At 34.6% G+C, this 22,618-nt stretch overlaps 1 protein-coding gene across 1 annotated transcript in view; it reads right to left on the reverse strand.

The window, feature by feature from the left end:
* Positions 1 to 367: 367 nt before the first annotated feature.
* NRK (Nik related kinase) overlaps positions 368 to 22,618 on the reverse strand; it is a 142,316-nt gene continuing 120,065 nt past the window's right edge. Inside the window, exons 20-29 of the mRNA XM_057718596.1 lie at positions 20,380 to 20,566; positions 19,775 to 19,930; positions 17,566 to 17,709; positions 15,541 to 15,699; positions 10,838 to 10,942; positions 9,071 to 9,213; positions 8,630 to 8,779; positions 5,638 to 5,797; positions 2,127 to 2,266; positions 368 to 463 (exon numbers count right to left, since the gene is read on the reverse strand). Of these exons, the coding sequence (XP_057574579.1) occupies positions 368 to 463; positions 2,127 to 2,266; positions 5,638 to 5,797; positions 8,630 to 8,779; positions 9,071 to 9,213; positions 10,838 to 10,942; positions 15,541 to 15,699; positions 17,566 to 17,709; positions 19,775 to 19,930; positions 20,380 to 20,566 (1,440 nt within the window). The remainder of the gene's footprint in view (positions 464 to 2,126; positions 2,267 to 5,637; positions 5,798 to 8,629; positions 8,780 to 9,070; positions 9,214 to 10,837; positions 10,943 to 15,540; positions 15,700 to 17,565; positions 17,710 to 19,774; positions 19,931 to 20,379; positions 20,567 to 22,618) is intronic.

Consider the following 22,618-nt stretch of genomic DNA (forward strand, 5'->3'; position numbering starts at 1 on the left):
CCAACTCTTTTGAAAGCTGTTTGGAATCTAACTCATTACAGGTTTCTTAACCCCATGTTGTAAAATCTGAATATAGATACTGTCCAAACTGTCCAAAGAGTAATGTTTGAATTCACAGTAACAAAAGTTACAAAGTTTGTGCAAAAGATATTGTACACCATTGGAGTACATAGAGCTTGCTATAGTTAATTTTATATATAAAGCTGAATTTCTCATTAAAACTATTCTGTGCTACATTAAAAGTAAAGTATCTGATTTAATTTTTCCCTACCAGTAAAACTGAGTGCTCATTTGATCCCAGAAATTTAAAAATGCATATTGCATATTTATGATGTTTGTAATTGTTACAATAAATCATTAGGACCTTTTAAACACCATAATTGCTTTGGAGCTCTTCAAGTTTTCCAAGGGTCATGAAATAAACCCGGCTGTGGCGATTGCGCAGGATAGAGGTAAAGAACAGCTTTAAAAAGAGAAAGAGACACCATCAGTAAATATTTAACATATTGCAAACTGATATTTGATAGGTACAACTATAATGTCAATTTATCTGCATCATCCAATAAAATATTAAGCCATACTGTTTTTCAGAAAGGGATTTCCTCAGATTAAAGAATATGAATTTAAATTAGTATAGAGTCTAAATTATAATTAAAAATAACCTTTTACCATATCCTATATAATTGTACTTCATATAGTTTAAATAAAATTAGGTTTTTGTAGGTGGAATTCATCTGCTAAAGTTCTTGATTGGTTTGGTTAACAATTCTCCTTTGCTATTTGTTTAAAATCTACTTTTACTCAAGCTGACTTTCCTTTTTCTTTTAATATATGGAAAATATATTATTTAGATGTTGTTCACATTGTTGCTGGTATTTAAGTGGTCACCGAAATTTTCTGCTTGGTGCAATTTTCTATTTCAGTGGAACAGACTGACATCAATGGACTGATATTATGAGCTAAACCAATTGGCTTAGAGAGGAACATGTATAAATATGGTTTGTGCCATAAAGAAAATTAGGACAGTACAAGAATATAAATAGCAAACAAAGGTATCCTTGTTAGGACTAAGGTTTTAAACATCCACAATGGATATACTTATGAGGGTGTGTAACATAACGATGATGATGATGATGATGATGATACTAGCTACCCTTGACTTGACACTTTTATGTGCCAGGTGATCTGTGAGATGCTTACTATATATACATTATTGGTAATTTTCAGAATTGTTCCCAAAGTATTTATTAATATTCCCATTTTTGAGATGAAAAAACTAAGGTTCAGAAAGACTATTCAAACTTCCAGGTTCTTACATGTAGTTAGATGGCAGAGCTGGGACAGCATCCTAGGTCTGTCTGATCTCAGTTACTGGTTCTTGCCATTATATGCCTTTATAAGTCAATACGTTTTCTTGATGCCCAATGCTTTATCCTGTTTGTTCTGATATTAATTCAAATCCTCTGCAATTCCTTCCAAATGTGAATGTTTCCTAGTCCTACTAGAATTATTTCTTCACACTATTATTTCTCATGACATGTAGTGACTGTAATGATGTCATGAAACTCATTTCTCCATCTAAATGATCTGAATTGGTTAAAATTGATCACATTACATAAATAATTGCCAAATCTCAATTTTATTTTTCTTTCCTGTAAAGTGGACATAATGTCCACTTGTGACGATTAACTGTGATAGCTTCTAAAGTATTCAGCACACATAATTAGGTGTTTGGCAAACATAAGTAACTTTTTCCTTCTTCTGTTATGGGATTATGTTGAAAACTACAAAAAGCAGATTTACTCAAGCATTCTTTTTCAAATATCATATTAATATGAACACGAGAAACGACACATCAAAGACAATAATGGAATTTGTGAGAAATAAAAGCTAAGCTTTGCTTTGGATACAAGTAGAATTTTTACATTTTGAAAATGATTTCTTTTGAAATCAAATTTCATCATTTACCAAATTAATGTTTCTAATGCAAATCACAAAATTATTTTTATTAGTTTATTATACTATTAAGAGTATGCCAATTTGGGAAATATAGCTTAAATATATAAATTTCCTTAATTTTCATCGCTTGCTTTATTTTTGCTCTAACTGAGGGATGTAAACTATACCTTGTCACCTCGGGTACACAGAAATCTCAGCTTCTTAATTGACCTGCGCTTCAGTTCACTTTCCAGAACTCTTGACTGAAAAGAGCGGACTTCAATGGCCTTTTGGCCCCATCCTGTGGTTCGCTGTGAGCACTCATAAGCTACAATAAAAATTAAAAAAATCAGAAAAACACAATATCTTTCTGTCAGTGATAGAAAATTATAAACACAGTCAATGTTTGACTATTAAGAGGAACATTATTACAATTCAGGTAAATACATTCTATGTTTTTAAGACTATTTATTATTATTTTTTTGGCTGCATTGGGTCTTCGTTGCTGCGCGTGAGCTTTCTCTAGTTGTGGCGAGTGGGGGCTACTCTTCTTTGTGGTGCACAGGCTTCTCATTGTGGTGGCTTCTCTTATTGTGGAGCATGGGCTCTAGGCATGCAGGCTTCAGTAGTTGCAGCACATGTGCTCAATAGTTATGGCTCATGGGCTCTAGAGTGAAGGCTCTGTAGTTGCTCCGTGGCATGTGGGATCTTCATGCTCGAACCTGTGTCCCCTGCATTGGCAGGCAGATTCTTAACCACTGTGCCACCAGGGAAGTCCCAGTAAATACATTCTTTTTTCCTCCTTTTAAGTCAGTTGTTTGGCCACTATGCTGCTCAACAGTGGTGTTCAAACCAGCTATGCACTGTCACCATTGTGACCAAATATTCCATTGTGAATAACTAGATCTCAGTTAATTTTTGTATTCATATTCTCCAATACCACAGAAATAGCTAAGGGTTAATCTTACCCTGTTTGTAGAAAGTCAAATCTAGCCACAGTCATTCTTTATTTTATAATCTAGTTGAGGTACAATATCCTATAAGGGTTTGTACTTGTGCTTAAGTGACATACATGGAAGCCTGAATAACTTTTCAAAGTTAAAACTGTTAAAAAACAGACTTGCTTAAATAATGACTTTAGCAACTCTAATATAATTCAAGTAATTACCATGTTATAAACAGAACTAAAGCTAATTTGATACTGCTAAGCCTTTCTCTTGCTTAGGAAATTTTTATTAAGATTTAAACTTTTGGATCCTGTTTTATATTACTCAGTGACAATAAAGATTATGATAATTGCTTTAAAGCAGAAAACCTAATTATGTAAATAGCCATATAGTCAGCTGACACTGTAAGGTATTTTCTGACACGGGGAGCAGTATATTTTCAACAACTGCATAGAGCAAAATTTTCTAAACTTAATGTACAATGTACTTGCTAAGTCCAAGTACACAGTTCATATGGCATTACATAATTTCTACCTTAATTCTAAAACACATTAATCTGCCACTTAACCTAGCTACTGAGCTTCCTTTTGCATGAGATAGAATCCAATGATTTAGTTGGGAATGCTTAATGATACTTGCTGTGATTGCTAAGTCTCTATATATTTGTTTGAAAATCCAAAGCAATGATCTTATTAGTAAAAACATGCATTATATCTAAAGGAAATGTAAAATTTAAATTGGGGAAATCTGGATCTAGGTTAGTTTTAAATAACAAAGCCATTGTTTTTGGCAGAAAAAGAGAGTGATTTCCTTAATATTAGTGTTATAACACAGTCTTTATATACTCTCAAAATACCCTTAATACACAGACCAAAATATAATGTCCTTATAGTGCTATAATTTGTTTTACATATAGAGAGATGCTTTTCAATTTTAGTGACTTAATATAGCTCTTTGTTTTAGGTCAAACGTTGCCCTACCTAAGGACAAGAACTGTACCAGATGGCTTTTTAAGATCTCTTTGAGTCCTAGCATTGTCTAAATATGGCATAAATATGGCATAAGTATAGGGGTTCTGTTTCCCATTTGAACTTGAATTTCCTTATTTCTTTTTTGCCCCAGATCTGTCAGTTATATTGTAAACATTTACCTCTTGTCACAAAATGGTTTTATATCCTCTTTGAGTTCTTAACGTTTGAAGAAATTGAAGTAGGTTTTCAGGACAATCCTCAACACTATGTATGCAAAAAGAAAGGATTCTGCAGATGCAATGCAAAGTGCCATCATCCCATAATGAAAAAAATGTCCATTAAAAAGAAGACTTTCAAACTGGTCTTTAAGGCCACATGTGGATCACATTTAGCCATTTTATAGAGATTCAGAAGCTTCTGGCGTCTCTATTTTTTTTTTGTTTTTGTTTTTGTTTTTTTATTTTATTTATTTTTTTATTTTTTTTTATTACTTTTTTGGGGGGTACACCAGGTTCAATTATCTGTTTTTATACACATATCCCCGTATTCCCTCCCTTCCTTGACTCCCCCCCCTCGAGTCCCCCCCACCCTCCCCGCCCCAGTCCTCTAAGGCATCTTCCATCCTCGAGTTGGACTCCCTTTGTTATACAACAACTTCCCACTGACTATTTTACAGTTGGTAGTATATATATGTCTGTGCTACTCTCTCGCTTCATCTCAGTTTCCCCTTCACCCCCCGCCCCCTCCCATACCTCGAGTTCTCCAGTCCATTCTTTGTATCTGCATCCTTGTTCTTGTCACTGGCTTCTCTATTTTTGATAAACTATTTTTCTCCCTGTCTCTCATCTTCCTTCCTTCCTTCCTCCCTCCCTTCCTTCCTTCCCTTCCCTTTCCTTCCTTCCTTCCCTCTCTCTCTCACTCTCTCTCTCTCCCTTACTCCCTCCCTCTCCTCCCTTCTCCTTTATTTGCCTCATTAAACTTATCCTCCTTCCAGGAACACTTATCTTCAACCAAATCATTCTACACTAATATTTTTACTGTTCATATGCATTATTCTGTTCCCTATCTAGAATCGCCTCTGTAGACACCAAGACTCGGAGACATACATGAGAGTTTCAAGTTATTCAGATGTCCCAGATCAGCAGTCCTGCGCTGGTCAGGAAGAAAAAAAAATGTCCTGGTCTAATGAAGATGAAAAGGCAGTTTTCTTTATGTTGCCATCTGAGGAGTACCTAATAGGCACTCCAGTCAGTCATATTTATCTCTTTTGTAAATGAAGGATGATGAAATCTTAGTGACAACCAATATGTCACATATTCGGTTCGTACTTTATTCTTCACAGAAATATTACTTGCTAAACAGAACACTATTGACTATATAAAATGAAAATATTTTGCTCTTCTCTTATGACTATTTGGTAGTCTCCTAAGATAAAAGTAAACCCCAAAAATCAATGTGATGGGAAAAAAACCATTTTCAACATCTGTGTAAAATCTGCAAGCAAAGGGATTTAAAATAAAATTATAGATTATTGTGGAAAAGAATTACTTTTCTATTTTAATTATGTATTTATTGAAAATGAACAACTAAGACAGTCAAAATCAGCCTCTTTGTGGTAGCCTTGTGAATTCATTAATCATAAGACAAACATACACATTGCCTTACAAGGGAATAAGTATGCAGTATCCCAAATTAACCCTATGTGCCTTGAGAAAAAGTGGTACTTCAGGAAATAGAAGCTTCTCTGGGATCATCTGAAAGGAGAAAAATTTTATACATACCTACTGAAGATGGTATGTCTTTCCACACTTCAAGGATCTTCTTGAAGAGTTGTTCATTTGCTTCCATGGAAAGGGCTTCAGCATTGAAGGTGAGCATCATTCCAATTCCCAAGGAATCAGGTAAAATGATGATATTCTGTGGTATAATGATTTCCAGGGGCTGGAATTATGTTTCATAAGGATTTATATGTCCAACATTTTATCACTACTACTTTCATTGAAGCAGCTTGGTTGAGCAATAAAGACCAAAAAGGGGTTCAAAGTGCAGGGAGGAGAGAAATTTCTATTTCGGTACTAAACAGCATGCTATCCAACACTTGAAAAGAGCCTTCCCTATGTCATAAATTTGTCACAGTTTAATATTCTCCTTTATATTTAGGAGAAAGCTTGGTAAAAAGCAGAGATATATTTCCAACACAGAGAAATTCATTGAAATTTCACAAAGTATTATGTATAATGATAGAAGAAACATTACTTGTTTGATTTCAGATTCATTTCAGCACATTAATGAATACTTTAATAAGGAATGTGTGAAGCAAGTAACAAATACAGAATTAATGGTTATCAATCAATTCATTCAAATCAGAAATAGAAAATTAACTTTAATATAGCTTGAGCTTAAATATTCACAAAGTGTAGCCTTATAATATTTTTCACTGTTTGCAATGTAAGTCATCCTCCCTTCACAAAAAATATAGAGTTTCTTATCCCATTTATATAATCTTAAAATATATTCAATTCAGAGATGTATTAGGTGAAAGAAGATGAAATACTAAGAAATATCTATGAATTTCTAAATTTCATGATGAATAAAACAATGTGACAAAACTTGCCTAAACTACAGATATTGTCACATTAATCACATTTCCCTAAAATGAACAATTAATTCCTCTATCATTTTTCCAATTTAGCAAGTTAAAGGAAAAAATGTCAGAAACTATACTTGCCAAACCCAGTGTACTCAGGCCAAGTGCTTGAGGCCATGTCTCTGTCTCAGCAACAACAATTCTTAAAACTAAAATGGGGATCCAGAGGCGAAAAGCAATTTTAATGCGTTCCCTGGGCACTCGCATGAGCAATTGAATCAGAAAAGAGATGAAGGAAGAGAGAAAAAGAAATTGGAAGAAGAAAGGTTGTTTCAAAAAATTTGTTCAGAATAGAGCTGGGCTGCTGTAAATCCAGAAAGCCTCAGAGGTAATTCTCTTGCTTCTCAGATGATTCCTGAAGTAACCAGATATTCTCTAGCACACATGGCTCCCTTGTAGCTTTACAGCTTGTGTAGTCTAGCACTCTTGGAAAAGTATTATTTTTAGTACAGAAGACACTCTCTCCTCCTTTATATTAGAGTCCTTTCTCCTTTAATGGGTCAAGACACTAGGGCATTTAGCTAAAAATTCTATTTTCGAATACACTTAAGGTATCCTAATTAGGCCAGAAAATGATTTTTAAAAAAACTCATCTTCTCTCATTCTTGTTTCCATAATAATTAACTGATCGTTTCAAAAGAAAATAATTCTCCTTGCTTAGTAGTCAAGTGGAACACAGAATTCAATCTTCCTAAATGACTTTTTAAATAAGTATAAACTTGGACCAATACTGTGGTGTTCAATAAAGCACTACCTTCAAAATAAAGGCTATCTAACATGACATGAAAAATAAGATGCAGAAAGTGATGGAAGACATTCCAAGTAAAGAGTACTGCAATATTTATACTAAAATTAAACTGAACTCATATATAAATGGCTTTGGCTGGGCTTGGTTCAGTATTTTCTACATTATAAACAGTGATTTCTTATAGTCATAGGTGACGACAGAATGATTAGCTAATTAGATTCTTAAATATGACCAAAACTTTAAAAAGTCTACACTAATGATCTGACAATTGCTATATGTAATTTGTCAGAGATACATGAGATAATTCTGAAAGCTGTGCAAAATATCACATTACTACAGTGACTGAGAAGTACATAAAAGGAGTACATAAAAGTTTTCTCCTGGAATTTTGTATAATGCTAAGCTGCTGAAACATTAGTGATTTGCAAGATGGGAAATTCAAAATGGGTGAAGCAGAGATTTATTGGTTCAGCCCTTCCTTTTTAATATAATTTTCAATAGGACAAATATCATTTCTACCATCCAATTTGAGAGACAGGTGAATTATATTATGTATGGTGTGTGTGTGTGTGTGTGTGTGTGTGTGTGTGTGTGTGTGTGTGAGGGGTATTATATTATATTCAAGCCCTTTATACAAATGATGTGTATAGTATTTTTACAACTATCCATATTTTAGATGCTGTGCCATATTTTCATATTTATAATTATTTAAAAGTTGAGTTGATGTGCATTAGCTTTTAAAATGCTGAATCTGTTCATCAGAAATTCTAATTTATACTGTAGGAGAATCTTTATGGTAATTTGCTATATATCACAGTTAAAGTACTACAATCTAGATAAAGAAAGGGCATACACATAATAATGCTACAATATTGGTGTTGTAATTTTTAAAAATCTGTTAATGCATTATGAGGTGCAGAGGACTAAAGCAAGGGTTGCAAACTCATATGGTTACAAGGGCCATTTATAAATACGTGAAGGTGGATGGGTAGAGAATGTATGGCATATGTTCCATATAAAAGTGGGCAGGCACAAATTGGTTCCAGTTGATTATGGCCAGGTAGTAATATTGGCCTGATATTGTCAGATCATTGGTTTTTCAATAGAAATTCAGATTTTAAGTGTAAACGATATTCATTTAAAAACAAACAAAAATCGCTGTGCCAGACAAAGTCTATCTGCAGAACAGACGTAGCTGTCTGGACTCATAAGCCATCAGTGATTTTTGTTTATCCATTACTATTTCCTGGCATTTTATACTTACCTTTTAGGTCTCAGTTCTAGTATAGATATTGATACTTATATTTTGAAACCTTTAAGAGTTTTGACAGTTGGAAGTACTCAAATTGTGTTATACAATAATTTCTAGGGATCTTACGTTATTTGGCAGGATCACATCAGACATAACCTCAGATTCTGCATCAATGATGTGATATCCATCTGCTGAGCTGAAGAAAATCTTTAGTCTCTTTTCAGAACCAATAGCCAGGTCAACTGTCACTGGCTTATGACCAAGTGTTGGAAACACCTGTAGATATAAAACCAAATATGGCCAAAAGGCCAAAAATGACACTCTGTATAAGATGAAAATTCCCCTGCCTTTTTTGCTTAACAGGTTTATAGAACCCAGAATGATTTTTTAAGTTACATAATCTACTTAGAGACCTATGTAATACAACTTTTCTTAGGTCTGTTATTATAATAAGAACAATTATATTCAGGTTCTAAATATTGAGTTTTCCTTCGAAGGTCAAATCTCCAAAAATCATAAGAGCCTCGTATTGCCCTGTACTCTGTTTGCTGTCTTTAAATTCCTTGCCTTGAGCTTCAGCAAATGAAGGAGCTCATCTGGTCTCTTAAACCGGTTTGCTGGATCAGCTGCCTGTATTTTTGCCAGTATTCGTATATAGGCTTCGTAGGACATGTAGTCTCCTTCGGAGTCTGCTGATTGATCAATGCACACTTGGTAGGGAATGAGAAAGGCCAGACATGTTAACCTACCATAGACTGGATGTACTCTAGGCTCTTATGGTTCCTAGTCCAAGGAAACAAAAAGCCAAACAGGATTCATTGCCAAGTTCAGGTCACGGTAGAGGACCGGGAATCACAGGTTTCACCACACTGTAGTCATGAGGTGGGATTCAAGAACTGGAGTGAGGGCTTGGACCAGGAACTGTGTGTCAGGCTAAACAGACTGTTGGTACTTACCTTCTTTGCTTTCCAGCTCCATACCAGGCAGCTCTGACCAATCAGCAGACACCCAAGAACAAACCCATATCCAAATACTGACAGCTGACCCAAGGCCCAATTTAGGGAGATCAGATCAGGGATGTGATCTGGGTCAGGACAGACCCAGACTGTCTATATAGTAGTCTGTGCTATTTATAAAAGAACATATTTATTGTGCAAATAGACATGTAGGAGCAGTCATAAACATTAACCCATCTTTATTGTACACATGTGATGTTTTGGCCTATAAAATATACCATGTAAACAGATCCTGACCTAAGATACAATAGTATTTCATGAATACCTTGTTGGGGTCTATCATGATGTGTCCCTAACAGTACTCTGTAAAAATTTGCCCATGGACCAACCAGTTCAAAATCTCCTGGGATGTTTGCTGAAAATATAGATTCCCAGGCCCTACTCCAGACTTACTAATTTGGCCTGCAGTTGGGTCTGAGATCTAAACTTTTAACAAATGCTCCAGATGATTCTTATGTATATCCCAGATTAGGAGCTACTGGAGTCTATGTGATGCTGCCAGTTCATTAATCAGTTCTTACTACTATAAAATAAATACAAAATAATCTTATTTATGTTGAATTCTGGAGCATTATAAAAAGATCATGAAGATAAAAATAGTCCCCAGTTTATGAGATGCGATTAAGAATCATCAGCAACTTAATTGTTTGGGACACTAAATGGTTACCTTAAGAGGCTAATCCATAGAAGTTCAGTTAAACCTTAATAAGGGTGGAAACAATACTCGTAATCCAAATAAGCCTAACCACCATTCCTTGTATTAGTTCTAGAGAAAAATGTGTTTAGAGATCCAGCTTGGAAGCAATATAGAGCCACCTTTTCCTCCCCACGCCCATCTATTATAGCCCTGGTAATTAGAACAAAGGTTTTCTCTTCCTTCATTCCTCTTCCAGATTCATTCCTCTACAATGGTAGAGGTTTCCCCCCTCTACCACTGTCACACCTTTCCTTACCTTCCCTCTGCTCTCCACCCCCCACTAAGAGAGAACAGGGACTTTCTCAGCTTCAAGTCATGGGGGTGGCACCCAAAGCTTATGTTTGTGGCTTTAGAAGAGAAGATCTTCATGTTGACTACAGGAATTGGGAGTGAGGTGCTGGTGGGGAGGTCCTGTAAGGGGAGGGGTCAGGGATTTCCCTCACACTCTCCCTTGGTGTGGTGCCTGTGAATTGTCTAAAAAAGGGTTAAATGATAATTATTGACATGGTATATTCAAATTACATTAACTGTAGAAGAATGGTATACATTTCTGCTGCTATATTCCAAATACTGTTCTGTTTACAATTTCTTAAAAGAAAAACCAAAGGAAAAGGAGACCACTCACTTTAATGGCAGTGCTTTCATCAAAGGACTTTGGTGCCCATGCATACAGGTGAACTGATGATTTCAAAGCAATTGCAATATATGTTGTTTCTTCATGTTGGACTACAATGATAAAATACAAAGAAGTAACAATGCCACAGAGTTAAGAACAATCAAGTATTTGTATTTGTTGTTGCAAATGTCATAACAACAATGTAAGAGCATAGATCATATATTTTAGAAAAGTTATTTGGTTACATTTGATGCCCAAAGGAAGGTGACAAAAACACTGTATAGTTTTATGGAGTGTATGCATTAGCCTTCAAGAACACTCTAAATCGTACACTCAAAACTACAGAACATTACTGAAAGAAACTAAAGAAGACCTAGATAAATGGAAATACGTCCTCTGTTCATGGATGGGTAGACTTAACATTGTTAAGAGGTCAATACTATGCAAAGTGATCTACAGATTTACTGCAATCTCTATTAAAATCTCAATGGCCCCTTATGCATAAACAGAAATGCTGATTAAAATTCACATGGAATTGGAAGAGGTAGCAAACAGCCAAAACAATCTTGCAAATGAAAAACAAAGTTGGAGGACTCACAATTCCTCTCTCTAAACTTACTACAAGCTACAGTAATCAAAACTGTGTAGTACTGACATAAAGATAGGCATATAGATCAATAGAGTAGAATTGAAAGTCTATAAATAAAGCCGTACATTTATGGTCAATGGTGCCAAGACTATTCAACAGGGAAAGAAAAATCTCTTCATCAAATGGTACTGGTACAACTGAATATCCACGTACAAAAAAATGAAGTGAACCTCTTACCTCAATCCATGTACAAAAATTAACTTGAAATAGATCAAAGACCTAAGTGTAAGAGCTAAAACTATAAAACTCTTAGAAGTAAGTATAGGAATAAACCTTCATGACAATAGATTCTTATATTTGCCACCAAAAGCATAAGCAACAAAAGGAAGAAACAGATAAATTAGGTTTCATTAAAATTGATACTTCTATGTATCAAAGGACACTATCAAGAAAGTGAAAAGACAAATTATGGAACAAGAATAAATATTTGCAAGTCATATATCTGATAAAGGTCTAGTATCCAGAATATATAAAGAATACTTACAACTCAACACGAAAAGATAAATAACTCAAGGAAGATATACAAATGATCAATAAACACTTGAAAAGATGCTCAACAACATTATTCATCAGGGAAGTGCTAATCAAAAGTATAATGTGATGCCACTTTACACCCCACTTGGATGGCTAGAATCAAGACTGACATTTACAAGTGCTGGCAAGAATGAAGAGAAAAGTGGAGCTTTCATGCTTATGTCAATGTAAAACAGTGCAGTCAGTCACTTTTAAAAACATTCCGGCCTTACTATCTAAGAGAAGAGAAAATATTCACGCCAATGTACAAAGACATGTATGAAAACATTCACAGGATAATTATTTCTAATAGCCAAAAAGTGGAAAAAGTGCAAACATATAAACAATGGATGTATAAAATTGGATAAACAAAAGGTGATATATCTATACAATGCAATACTATTCAATAATAAAAAGGAATACTGATACATGTTGTACAGGTTACAGCATGGATGAACCTTGAAAACATTATGCTAAGTGACAGAAGCTTGTCATAAAAGACCATATAATGTACAATTCCATTTAAATACATTGTGGAGAAAAGACAAATCTATAGCAAAGAAAGTAGATTAGTAGCTACTTAGGACTATGGTAAGAGGAATGAAATATGGAATGACTGCTAATGCCCATGAGGTTTCTTTTTGGAATGATGAAAATTAGATCATGGTGATGGTTACACAATTCTATAAACATATCCCAAATCATTTAATCGTACACTTTAATTGGGTATTTTATGGAATGTAAATTATTTCAATAGAGGTTTTTTATTAAAAAAGAGAAAATGTAAAAAAGTATATGTTTGCTTTTGGCTAGACCTTCTGGCTCTTATGAAATATGTTGTCCTACTTCTAGACTTATATTTGTGCTAAAACCCTGCTTCTTTGGCAGACATGGCTTCTGTCTTCTCTAGCCAGACTTCATCTGAGACTAATATATAAGAATTTTCTCTCTCCTCTCTCTTCCCTTCCTCTCCCCTTCTCCCTTTCTCTCTCACTCTGTCTCTGTTTCCCTGAGTCTAGCTTTGCTTCCTTTAAAAAAAAAACTGTTCAGAAATAGGTCAAAGAAGCATGATTAATAAACCCTCAACAAGCAAAGGAATTCTCTGTTAAGCAAATACTTTCGATAATTTTAATATATGGTGGTAATTGGTGTTGGTCCATTATTTTGTGGACCTTGGAAGGCTATGAAAATACCACGCAAGTATGGTTATGTTGCTGTCCACCTATGTAAAGGTTCTACTGTTTCACCTGTAGTAGGAAAAGTGTTATTGGTTGTTATGAGAGCTGGGATGGGTTGGAATGCGGTCAGCCAGGAAAACTAGACTAAACTAGTTCATCTGTTTAACAAAAGCACAGATTTGCAAAATGACTATCTTTGCAAACTCTCACTTATTGAACTAAAAACTTGATAAGTTAGTAAGAGGCAGTTCTGCTATATAAATTTTTGTGTTAGCATCTGAGAATATCTTTCACCTCTGGCTACCACACTTACATAATATGATTTGGAGGAAAGTAGTGATACATAAAACTAGAACAAAGTAGTATATTTATTTGATCCCTAAGTTGTCTCTGGGTACTCATTTCTGTCTTTATTGGTGTATGTGTACATATGTACACACATATGGAAACTTATCCTAGGAAAGGCTCTTTGTATGCAGAACAGAAATGGTCAGTCAGGATAGAAATATCCTGCCGCAACTCATGTGATTCCAGCTATCTCTTATCTATGCCCCTTGTTCTGCCTGATGGGCAATTAGTAAAGAGGAAAGAAAAAAAAACAAAGGCTGAGAGCAGAGGTGATTTGCTTCAGAAATACAAAGAATGGGATAACATTACTTCCAAGTTGTTGACAGATGAGAGCAGGACTCTGAGACCCTGGATTTATTACTCCATTTCACAGTGGAGGGTTGTAAAGAGACAGGGGATATGAAAATATAGTAATCAGATATGAAGTATTTAGCAATAATAACTCATGAATATCAACAGTGGGAATGAGAATCAGCAGACAGTTGATGAATTTTCTTTTTGACTCATGGTAAAGTTTCCTGGTCAGTATTAAGAGGGATTTTCTTTCTTTTTTTTTCACTTTAAATATATGCAGTTTATTTTATGTCAATTATATCTCACTAAAAGTTCTAAAAAAAATAAAAAGCAAAAAATACAGAAAAATACTTCAGCTGTTTGGGATAATTAAGAGTGAGGCAGGCAATGCACTTCAGTAGTGTCACAGCCAGAACAATAAGTAATATTTATGATGCTTTAAGCTAATCAGCAATTAATGAACAGCTACTATGTGCTAGGCACATAGTAGCATAGTGTTTGCTGCTAAGTCTTCATGAGAAATTTACTTTTGTGTTTCCAGGAAACAGGTGGAGAGCGATTTGGCAATAACCAAATTAAAACTTTAGGGAATTCCATGGTGGTCCAGTGGTTAGAACTTCACACTTTCACTGCTGTGGGCTGGGTTTGATTCCTGGTCAGGAAACTAAGATCCCACAAGCCATGCAGTGTGGCCAAAACAAACACATTAAAAAAAAAAAAAAAAAAAAAAACCTTTAAAAATATGTAAATGCTTTGATCCAGAAATTCTTCCCAAAAGTTGTCCAACAGAAACTTTCTTGTAAGTGCTCAAAATATCTGTTCAAAGATGCTTACTTATGCATTGTTTGTAATAGTAAAACTCTAGAAATAACCTAAATGTCCATCAATAGAATGAGACAGACCTATATATACCAACATGAAAAGATGCCCTAGATACAGTATGAGATGACAAAGAAATTTATGACAGTATGTTTTTCTTTTGTTGATATATAGATACAAGTATATGCATAAAAATATCTGAAGGATACACAACAAACAATAAGGGGAAGAATTATGGAGATTTTTTCTTTCTTCATTTTTTTATAATGGTCACTTAAAAATAATAAACACATTACATAGGAAAAACAGCAAAGGTAAAACAAATGGAATAATACAAAATAAGAGGTGAGACATTAAATAATAAATTTTAGCAATATTTTCATGAGAAATTATTGAAAATTCATTTAAAAAAGCACATTTTCCAAGAACTTGGAATAGATAAGTTGTTTCATCAGCAGTTTCCTGACCCAATAAGAGGGATTTTCTGATTTTGAAAAAAGGAATTATTATGTAATCCTATTTTATTGATGTTCCAAGGAAAGATAATGTCATATAAATCTTTTTGCAGGTTACTGAAGATATATCGACACCATTTATATAATTGAAGTTAAATAGAAGCAGGAAGAAATATCAGTTCATATGAACTAATTAGAATCACTGGCTAGGGAAAAAAGATGAGAAAGTGAACCAAACTTAACTTCAATAGCTATTTCAATCAAATTTTCTCAATAACAGCCATGATTGTGACATAAAAGACGGGAAAGATATCATAATGAAATTCATTCATTTTTGTACTTGAAGTTGCAAATTCTTTCCTTTCTTTACTTTGCCTTTCACAATAATGTACCTCACCAAATGAAGGGAAGCAAAATTTATATAGCTATAGTAAACACGAAATGAGACTTACGGACACTGAAATGCTCACAGCCTGTCAACTTATCAATAGCTTTGCAGGCTTCCTCTGTCTTGAGCATTTCCTCTTGTCTTCTTTTACTTTCTGGATCATCATTCAAAATCTTGTTTCTCAGCCAGGTCAAATGATACACCCGAAGTCTGTTCTTCCGACCTGATAGAAAAGATATAATGTTTCAATTCAGTCTAAAAGGTAAAAGTATTCTTGTATTTTTAACCAAATGTTTTCATTAAAGTAAAAAGCACTTTTAAAAAACTATGCTGCAGTCTTCCCTTTAGAGTTTGGAAATGTGATAGCAAAGTCTCGCTTAGTCTCTCACTTCCAAGAGATAGCTGAAGTGTCTATCAGCTATTTATGTAGAAGTGAATGTAATACTTCATTGAGACAGGTTAAGACTGCCACTGTGTGGGCAACAGAATCACCATCTATTCATTTGCACCTTGGCTTCTTATCTAAGTCATGACCTTTCTGTGATTCAGAGACCCAGAAGCTATCTCTGGTAGTGTGTATATGTGAGAAGGATGTCTAATGTATTGATAGTTAGGCATTCTGGACCACAGAGATGGGTCACTGTAATCTTTCATTCCAGCATACTTACAAAGTAATTGAACAGTTTTATTATTTTTTCTCAGCTTAATCTATTTTTAATGTTAATGTTCTAATTGTAAGTCCCATCTAATTTTTACAATTCCTTCAGAAAAACAAGCCATTAAAATTACACATTTCTTTTCCTATATAGTAACTTTATACTCATTTTTAGGGTTTATGATTATAAGATTTCTAGGCCCAACAATAAGATTCTTATTTATGAATTTAATCATAAATATAGTTTTACACATTTTTTGAGCAGTGTTAAAATTCAAGCATCTATATCTATTGCCATTCTATTCTCAAATGGTAAAATAAAATTGAGCTCCAAACTATTCTATACTAACGTTTTCAGTACTATTTGATGCAAAAATAGTCTACATTTAAGAGAAACTTAAGCATTAAAAAGAGAACATTTGGGTTAGAGAAAGCTGGATAAAAAGTAAAGAAATCTGTTAACCAGATGTGCAGTCTATAAACCACCCAGCTGTTTTCAAAAACTAAATGTTGCTTCTGTGTGCCTCAAGCGATTACAAATGAGTGACCAAAAAATCATGACACTTTAGTATATCTGTAGAGGATTTTCTCTAACCAAAACTTAAAGCAAAGTTAACCATATTTAGGACCATAAACAATCATTCATTAATGTGCAATATCATTATTAGGTACAGACAGGAAGTATATAAACACACAAAAATTACTGTGATTAGCATTTTATTCTAGAGTCAAACCATTTAAAATTTCTTTCCTAATCTTTAAACAGTCTTTTTTTGCCAAAAGTAAACATTAATGTTAGTGCTTTCCTGATACCAAGTACTGTTTAATAATCACAATAATTATTAACATCCATATACTTAGTCTCTCATGTTCCAAGGTTCAGGCGTTGACTGATCAAAATTAAGAAGTTCAGCTACTATGTGGGAAGAATGGAGAGGTCTTAGGGAATCCATTTTTGTTACTAGCCCTAACTGTAGGCCCTTATTATAGGGCTGTGGAAGGGACAACAGGGTCTCATTTTTATCCAATTATTGTCCTCTTTGTTCTTTGTTGCTTCTAACACATCACAAGAAAGGTATATAGTGGAGGTTAGTGTGGTCATGTGTGCATGGGTGGGTGAAGCTGTGAATTGTGAAGCTGTGGGTGGCTACTCAGAAAAGACCTGAAAGGGTGCAAATGGCATGGTTTTTCTTAACACTGACCTAGGGTAGGTACAGTACAATCAAATATCCAAACACCAAAGGAGAGTCAGAAGTTTAAACTGTAAATATATATATAAGAAAATATAAGTAAGAAAGCCTGGTGTCCCAATTAAAGGTTATATTTAAAGTGCTTTCCAATGAACACTTTCACTTGAGAATGAATGTCTTTAGCCCAGTTTGCAACCTAATTAATCTGCATAATTACTCAGCTAATTTTAGTTCTTAAACAAACCGGAGATGGTAATCAGCAAATTGAGTGGCTCTACAACTTGAATTTGACGGAATGGTCTTCGTTTTATAAGTTTAGTAATGTCTGCCTTTCCGCTTCTGTCCATCAGATATAGATTCGATCGAGTTCCCAACAGCAAATTCACTCCTGTTCGTATATAAAAAGAAAAGTGCTATATTAGCTCAGATAACATTTTTATAATTGAATTTATATTGGTATTTTTGCTACTCAAGTGTGCTAATCTATGTAAAGGTGACATCATTTCAGGCTAATGGTAACTTCATTCCATGTAAAAATGAACTCTTTCCTAACAGAACAAATTTATTTGTTATTTATTTGAAGATAATACCCTCTGGCAATATTCTATTGGCTGGTGTCTTGTGTGCCACCACATAAATAGAACTTTATGCACATCTCAGCACCTTTTACTAGTGTCCCAAACTTTATAAAAATCGATCAACCCTTTTGAAAGTTACCATTAATTATTAAAGATGCCTAGTATATATAAAGTCTTCAGTTGATTTCCCATTGCTAACTGTAACAGGGTTTTAAAGCTTTAAAAATAATTATATGTAAATTGTTTTTAAATTGAGTGATTCTGTGCTCACACATATTAAAAAAAACTTATATTGCTAAATGCCTATAAAATTAGTTCCTACTTTCATGTATTTACACTTCTACACTCTGTTAGTTGTGTGCTGGCTCTATTCATTCAAATAGAAGCACTGTTTAAAGACTGAATAAGACTAAAATAGCAGATTGAACTAAAGTTAGATTATACTTCAAATGGGAGTCAAGATCAAGATGGTGGAATAGAAAGACCCCGAATACACCTCTTTCTATGGGCACACAAAAATTACAACTATTTACAGAGCAAATGTCTATGAGAATGACCAGAAGACTAGCAGAAAAGATTTTCCAAAACTAAAGACATAAAGAAGGAGCCACAACAAGATGGGAAGGAGTGGCAAAGATATGGTTTAGTAAAGACTCACACCCCAGGGTCGATGACTTATAAACAAGAGGGATATTATAACCACAGAGGTTCTCCCCAAGGAGCAAGGGGTTCGAGATCCACTTTGGGTTCCCCAGCCTGGGGGTCTGGCACTGGGAAGATGAGCTCCTAGAACATCTGCCTTTGAAAATCAAGTGGGGCTTATGTTCAGGAGAGCTGGAGGGCTATAAGAAAAGTAAATTCCATTCTTAAAGGGCATGCACAAAATCTCACATGCTCCAAGTTTCAGGGCAGATGTAGTAGTTTGACAGGTGCCTGGGTCAAACCCACTTGTTGATCTTGGAGAATCCCCCTGGAGAGGCAGGAGGCAGCTGGGACCCCCTTGAGGACTGAGACACTGGCAGCAGCCATTTTGGGGATCTTGTTCCTCCGCACTGACACATACTATAATCTTTTATTTTTCAAAATATAAAACCACAAGTCATAAAAATGAGTTACTAGACATTATTAGCTTCATCTCTGGGTAGTTGCCTGACTGAAATGATAATGAAGTTAACTTTGCTTTCTTGTTATCTGACACATTATATTAGTAGAACTTTGAGGATGGCTTGCTTTTTTCTAAGCTGTTTAATCCACATAACTATAATGTTTGCTACACTGTTCCATTTTTAATTTAACATTCTGTCCCCTGTTCAGTCATACATTAAGCAAAATCTATGAAACTGCAGGCTGGATGTTGGCATTTATTTTGGATTTTTCCCTTCCTTGCATTCATTTATTCTGTTTCATTTATGATTCAGACTGGTTTGAGGTAAAATATTGTCTCAGCATTACCAACGTGGTTATAATTCTTCTGGAACAAAGGGTTGAAAAAGTCTATCAAAGTTAAGATATTACACAAGGAAATTTCTCTACAAATACTCAAGATATTTTAAAAACAAGAACCTGAAGAAATTTCTTGTAATATCTCATTAGGTATTATATGTTGCATTCTACCCCAGATTAAAAATACTAAGCTTGAAGTTTCAGACAATCATAACCTAGTCCAATTTTACATTTTAGCAAGGTTAATTCAGGTTATAAAGAAAAACAGAATAAAAAGGGGAGTAAGTAATTCAAACACGCACACACACACTTGGAAGTGGTTTTTCAATAGCAAACACTTGTTTTACATCAATGATTTTTCACAAGTTTGCTATATAGATAAAAATATATTCTTTAAAATAGAACAACTCAGTTTTAGGAAACCAAACTCACCCCACAAAGACCCACAGCAGATCTCAGAAGTGAATTCCTTTTCATACATATGGATTAGTGGTTTTTTACATTCAGGAGAGGCATATAGTGGGTTAACATTGACTTCAGAGGGTCGCTTAGATGATTTCTCAGGTACTTCCACTAATCCAGCATATACTGTGAGGAGAAGATATTGAGAGAACATAGCCATGTATACACCATATGCACCTGAGTGTTTCCACAAATGAGACACAGCTTAGAAAAATTCCTTTTCATTTATTGCATTTTATTTTTTATTGGAGCTATCATTTCTTTAACTCCTAAACCATCAGATAACACCAATCAAGGCGGTCAGAATACATTCTGAATATGAATGTATTTCAAGTTATTGTGATTAGATTGCAAGTAAAATCCAGATAAGGGATCTAATTTCTCAATTGTGGTTCAAATTTATGTGCCATAAAGATTAAGTGAAGAGTAGATTTACAAAATATATATATCCATCTGAATTTATGTTGACTGAGTATCAGAATGATTTGATTCTTTTCTGATAATGAACCAGTGGTCAACACTGTATTTAATATGTGAACAGTGCAGCATTTGGAGATTATATTAAATACACTTACAGATGGCACTGGCAAAGTCAGCATTTGTAGCCCTTTCAGAACCGTTGGAAGGAGATGAGTGGCTGGCAGAAAAACCTGATTCTGCTGATACTTCTGATATGTCCATAGTGTCATTTTCATCATCAGGTCCTGCAGGTGCAGGGCCTGAGGCAATGGCATTTGAGGCCTCACGTCTACCACCCAACTCCTAAAAGATGATTAAAAATTGATTTTGACTTTATTAGGAAATTAACAGTGAGAGAAATATAATATGCCTAGGGGTTATTTGAAAAAGAGAATGCAAAATTTGTAACATCTTATAATTCATTATCTTTATAAAATCCACATTTACCAGTAGAACTCACCAATGTTATCAGAAAAGAAAGAACTAATCTATATTGAGACAACTGATGCCAAAGTAGAAATTCAAGGAGCATGAAATCCTTAGCTGTATAATTTGGGGAACTAAAATTTGTGGAATTTTTACTATGCATCAGATACCTTGCTAGGCACCTTATTTACGCGTTGTTGTGAATCCTTGCAACAACTGCAAAAGTAAGTATGATTATCTCCATTTTACTTACAAGGAAGCTAAAGTTTAGTGAAGTTAAATAAGTCACTCAAGGTCATATAGATAATTAGGAGGACCAGAGTTTGAAGCCAACTTCTGTTTGATTCCAAAGCTTATATTCAGCTATGCTATGTCAAATAGCTACATGAACAAATAAAAAGTACCATTGTGGTAGATTCAGTTCCATTTTGTCTGATGACAAAGCTAATGATGGAAAATCAACTAACACAGATTCAAGAATGTGAACATGCTTCAGTGAAAATTTAGCCAGATTCCATTAACTTACAGAGGAGAAATTCAAGGATAAAAGTCACAAATGTGACAGAATTTATGTGGGATGCCATATCCTGTAGAAAAACATACCAACTGTTTTTGGTAAGCCTGTTTGCTGATAAGCATTTCTTTGTGTCCAAACAGTGATTCTTGGCATTGATACAGTTATGCTGCCCTATCAAAGACTTGTATTTATGACTTTCCTGCCACAAAAGTGTTTTATGGCAACCTATCCTTTTAAAATTAAAATGAGAAGAAGATCCACTCACTCTGTAAATGTCAAAAACATTTTTTAAGATAACTGGAGATACCCAGGAGTGCTATGAAAACTGTGCTGGAACATCCTGTTTTAATGTCTTTAATTAAGATAAGTACGTAGGCAGGTAGGTAGGTAAGCAGTAGGTAGTTAATATAGATGGATGGATAGATGGATGGATAGAAACATAGATAGATAGATGATAGATAGATAGATAGATAGATAGATGATAGACAGATACATAAACAGACAGATAGACAGACAGAGAGGCAGACTTTCCCACTGATGTTGCTTTCCCATTGGAAACCATCTAGGGAGTTTCCTCCTTCCTTGTTTTCTTTGTTTCCTTCCTTCCTTGATTTCTTCCATAATTATTGTATGCCTAACACAGACCAAGTCCTAGGTTAGAACCTGGGATTGTGGGAGTAGGTAAAGAAAAATAATCAAGGATGGATTAAACATAGTTCCTGCCTTTTAAGAGTTTACAATCTATCATGACAGAAGAGCAAGTAAACAAATAAATAAATTATGTCATAAGTAATAAAACGATGGGCAAAATGCTTGCAAGCACAGATGAAGGGGTGTATATTTCTGCCTTGAGAAGTCAGAGATGATATATGAGTTGGATCATGAAGGAAGACTAGTTCACAAACAGAGAAGAGGTAAGAGGAAGCCTTATAGACAGAGGGAAGTGCTTGCACAAGGTCACTTATTCATGAAAGAGCATGGTATCTTGTAAGCTAGTTTGTATGATAGGACAATAGGCTGGAAAAGTAAATTGGCATGATCCTTCCTCTATTGTAATCTCATCTCTGTTTTCAGATATCCAATACTCCCCATCTGTCAAGAATTAGCTCGAATACCACGTATACCAGGAAATCTTTGTGATAATTCCTATTTATCTAGCATAGGTGAAGCTACTTGAGTATTTTTAAACCTATCTATAAAGTCTGTAAATGTTTTGTGAATGACAAAATAATTGTATAAACACAGTACACTACTTCTCTTTTTTTTAATTATTTTTTTGGGGGTACACCAAGTTCAATCATCTGTTTTTATACACATATCCCCGTATTCCCTCCCTTCCTTGACTCCCCCCCTCGAGTCCCCCCCACCCTCCCCGCCCCAGTCCTCTAAGGCATCTTCCATCCTCGAGTTGG

This window comes from Hippopotamus amphibius, chromosome X, assembly GCF_030028045.1.
Source record: "Hippopotamus amphibius kiboko isolate mHipAmp2 chromosome X, mHipAmp2.hap2, whole genome shotgun sequence".
Lineage (NCBI taxonomy): Eukaryota > Metazoa > Chordata > Mammalia > Artiodactyla > Hippopotamidae > Hippopotamus > Hippopotamus amphibius.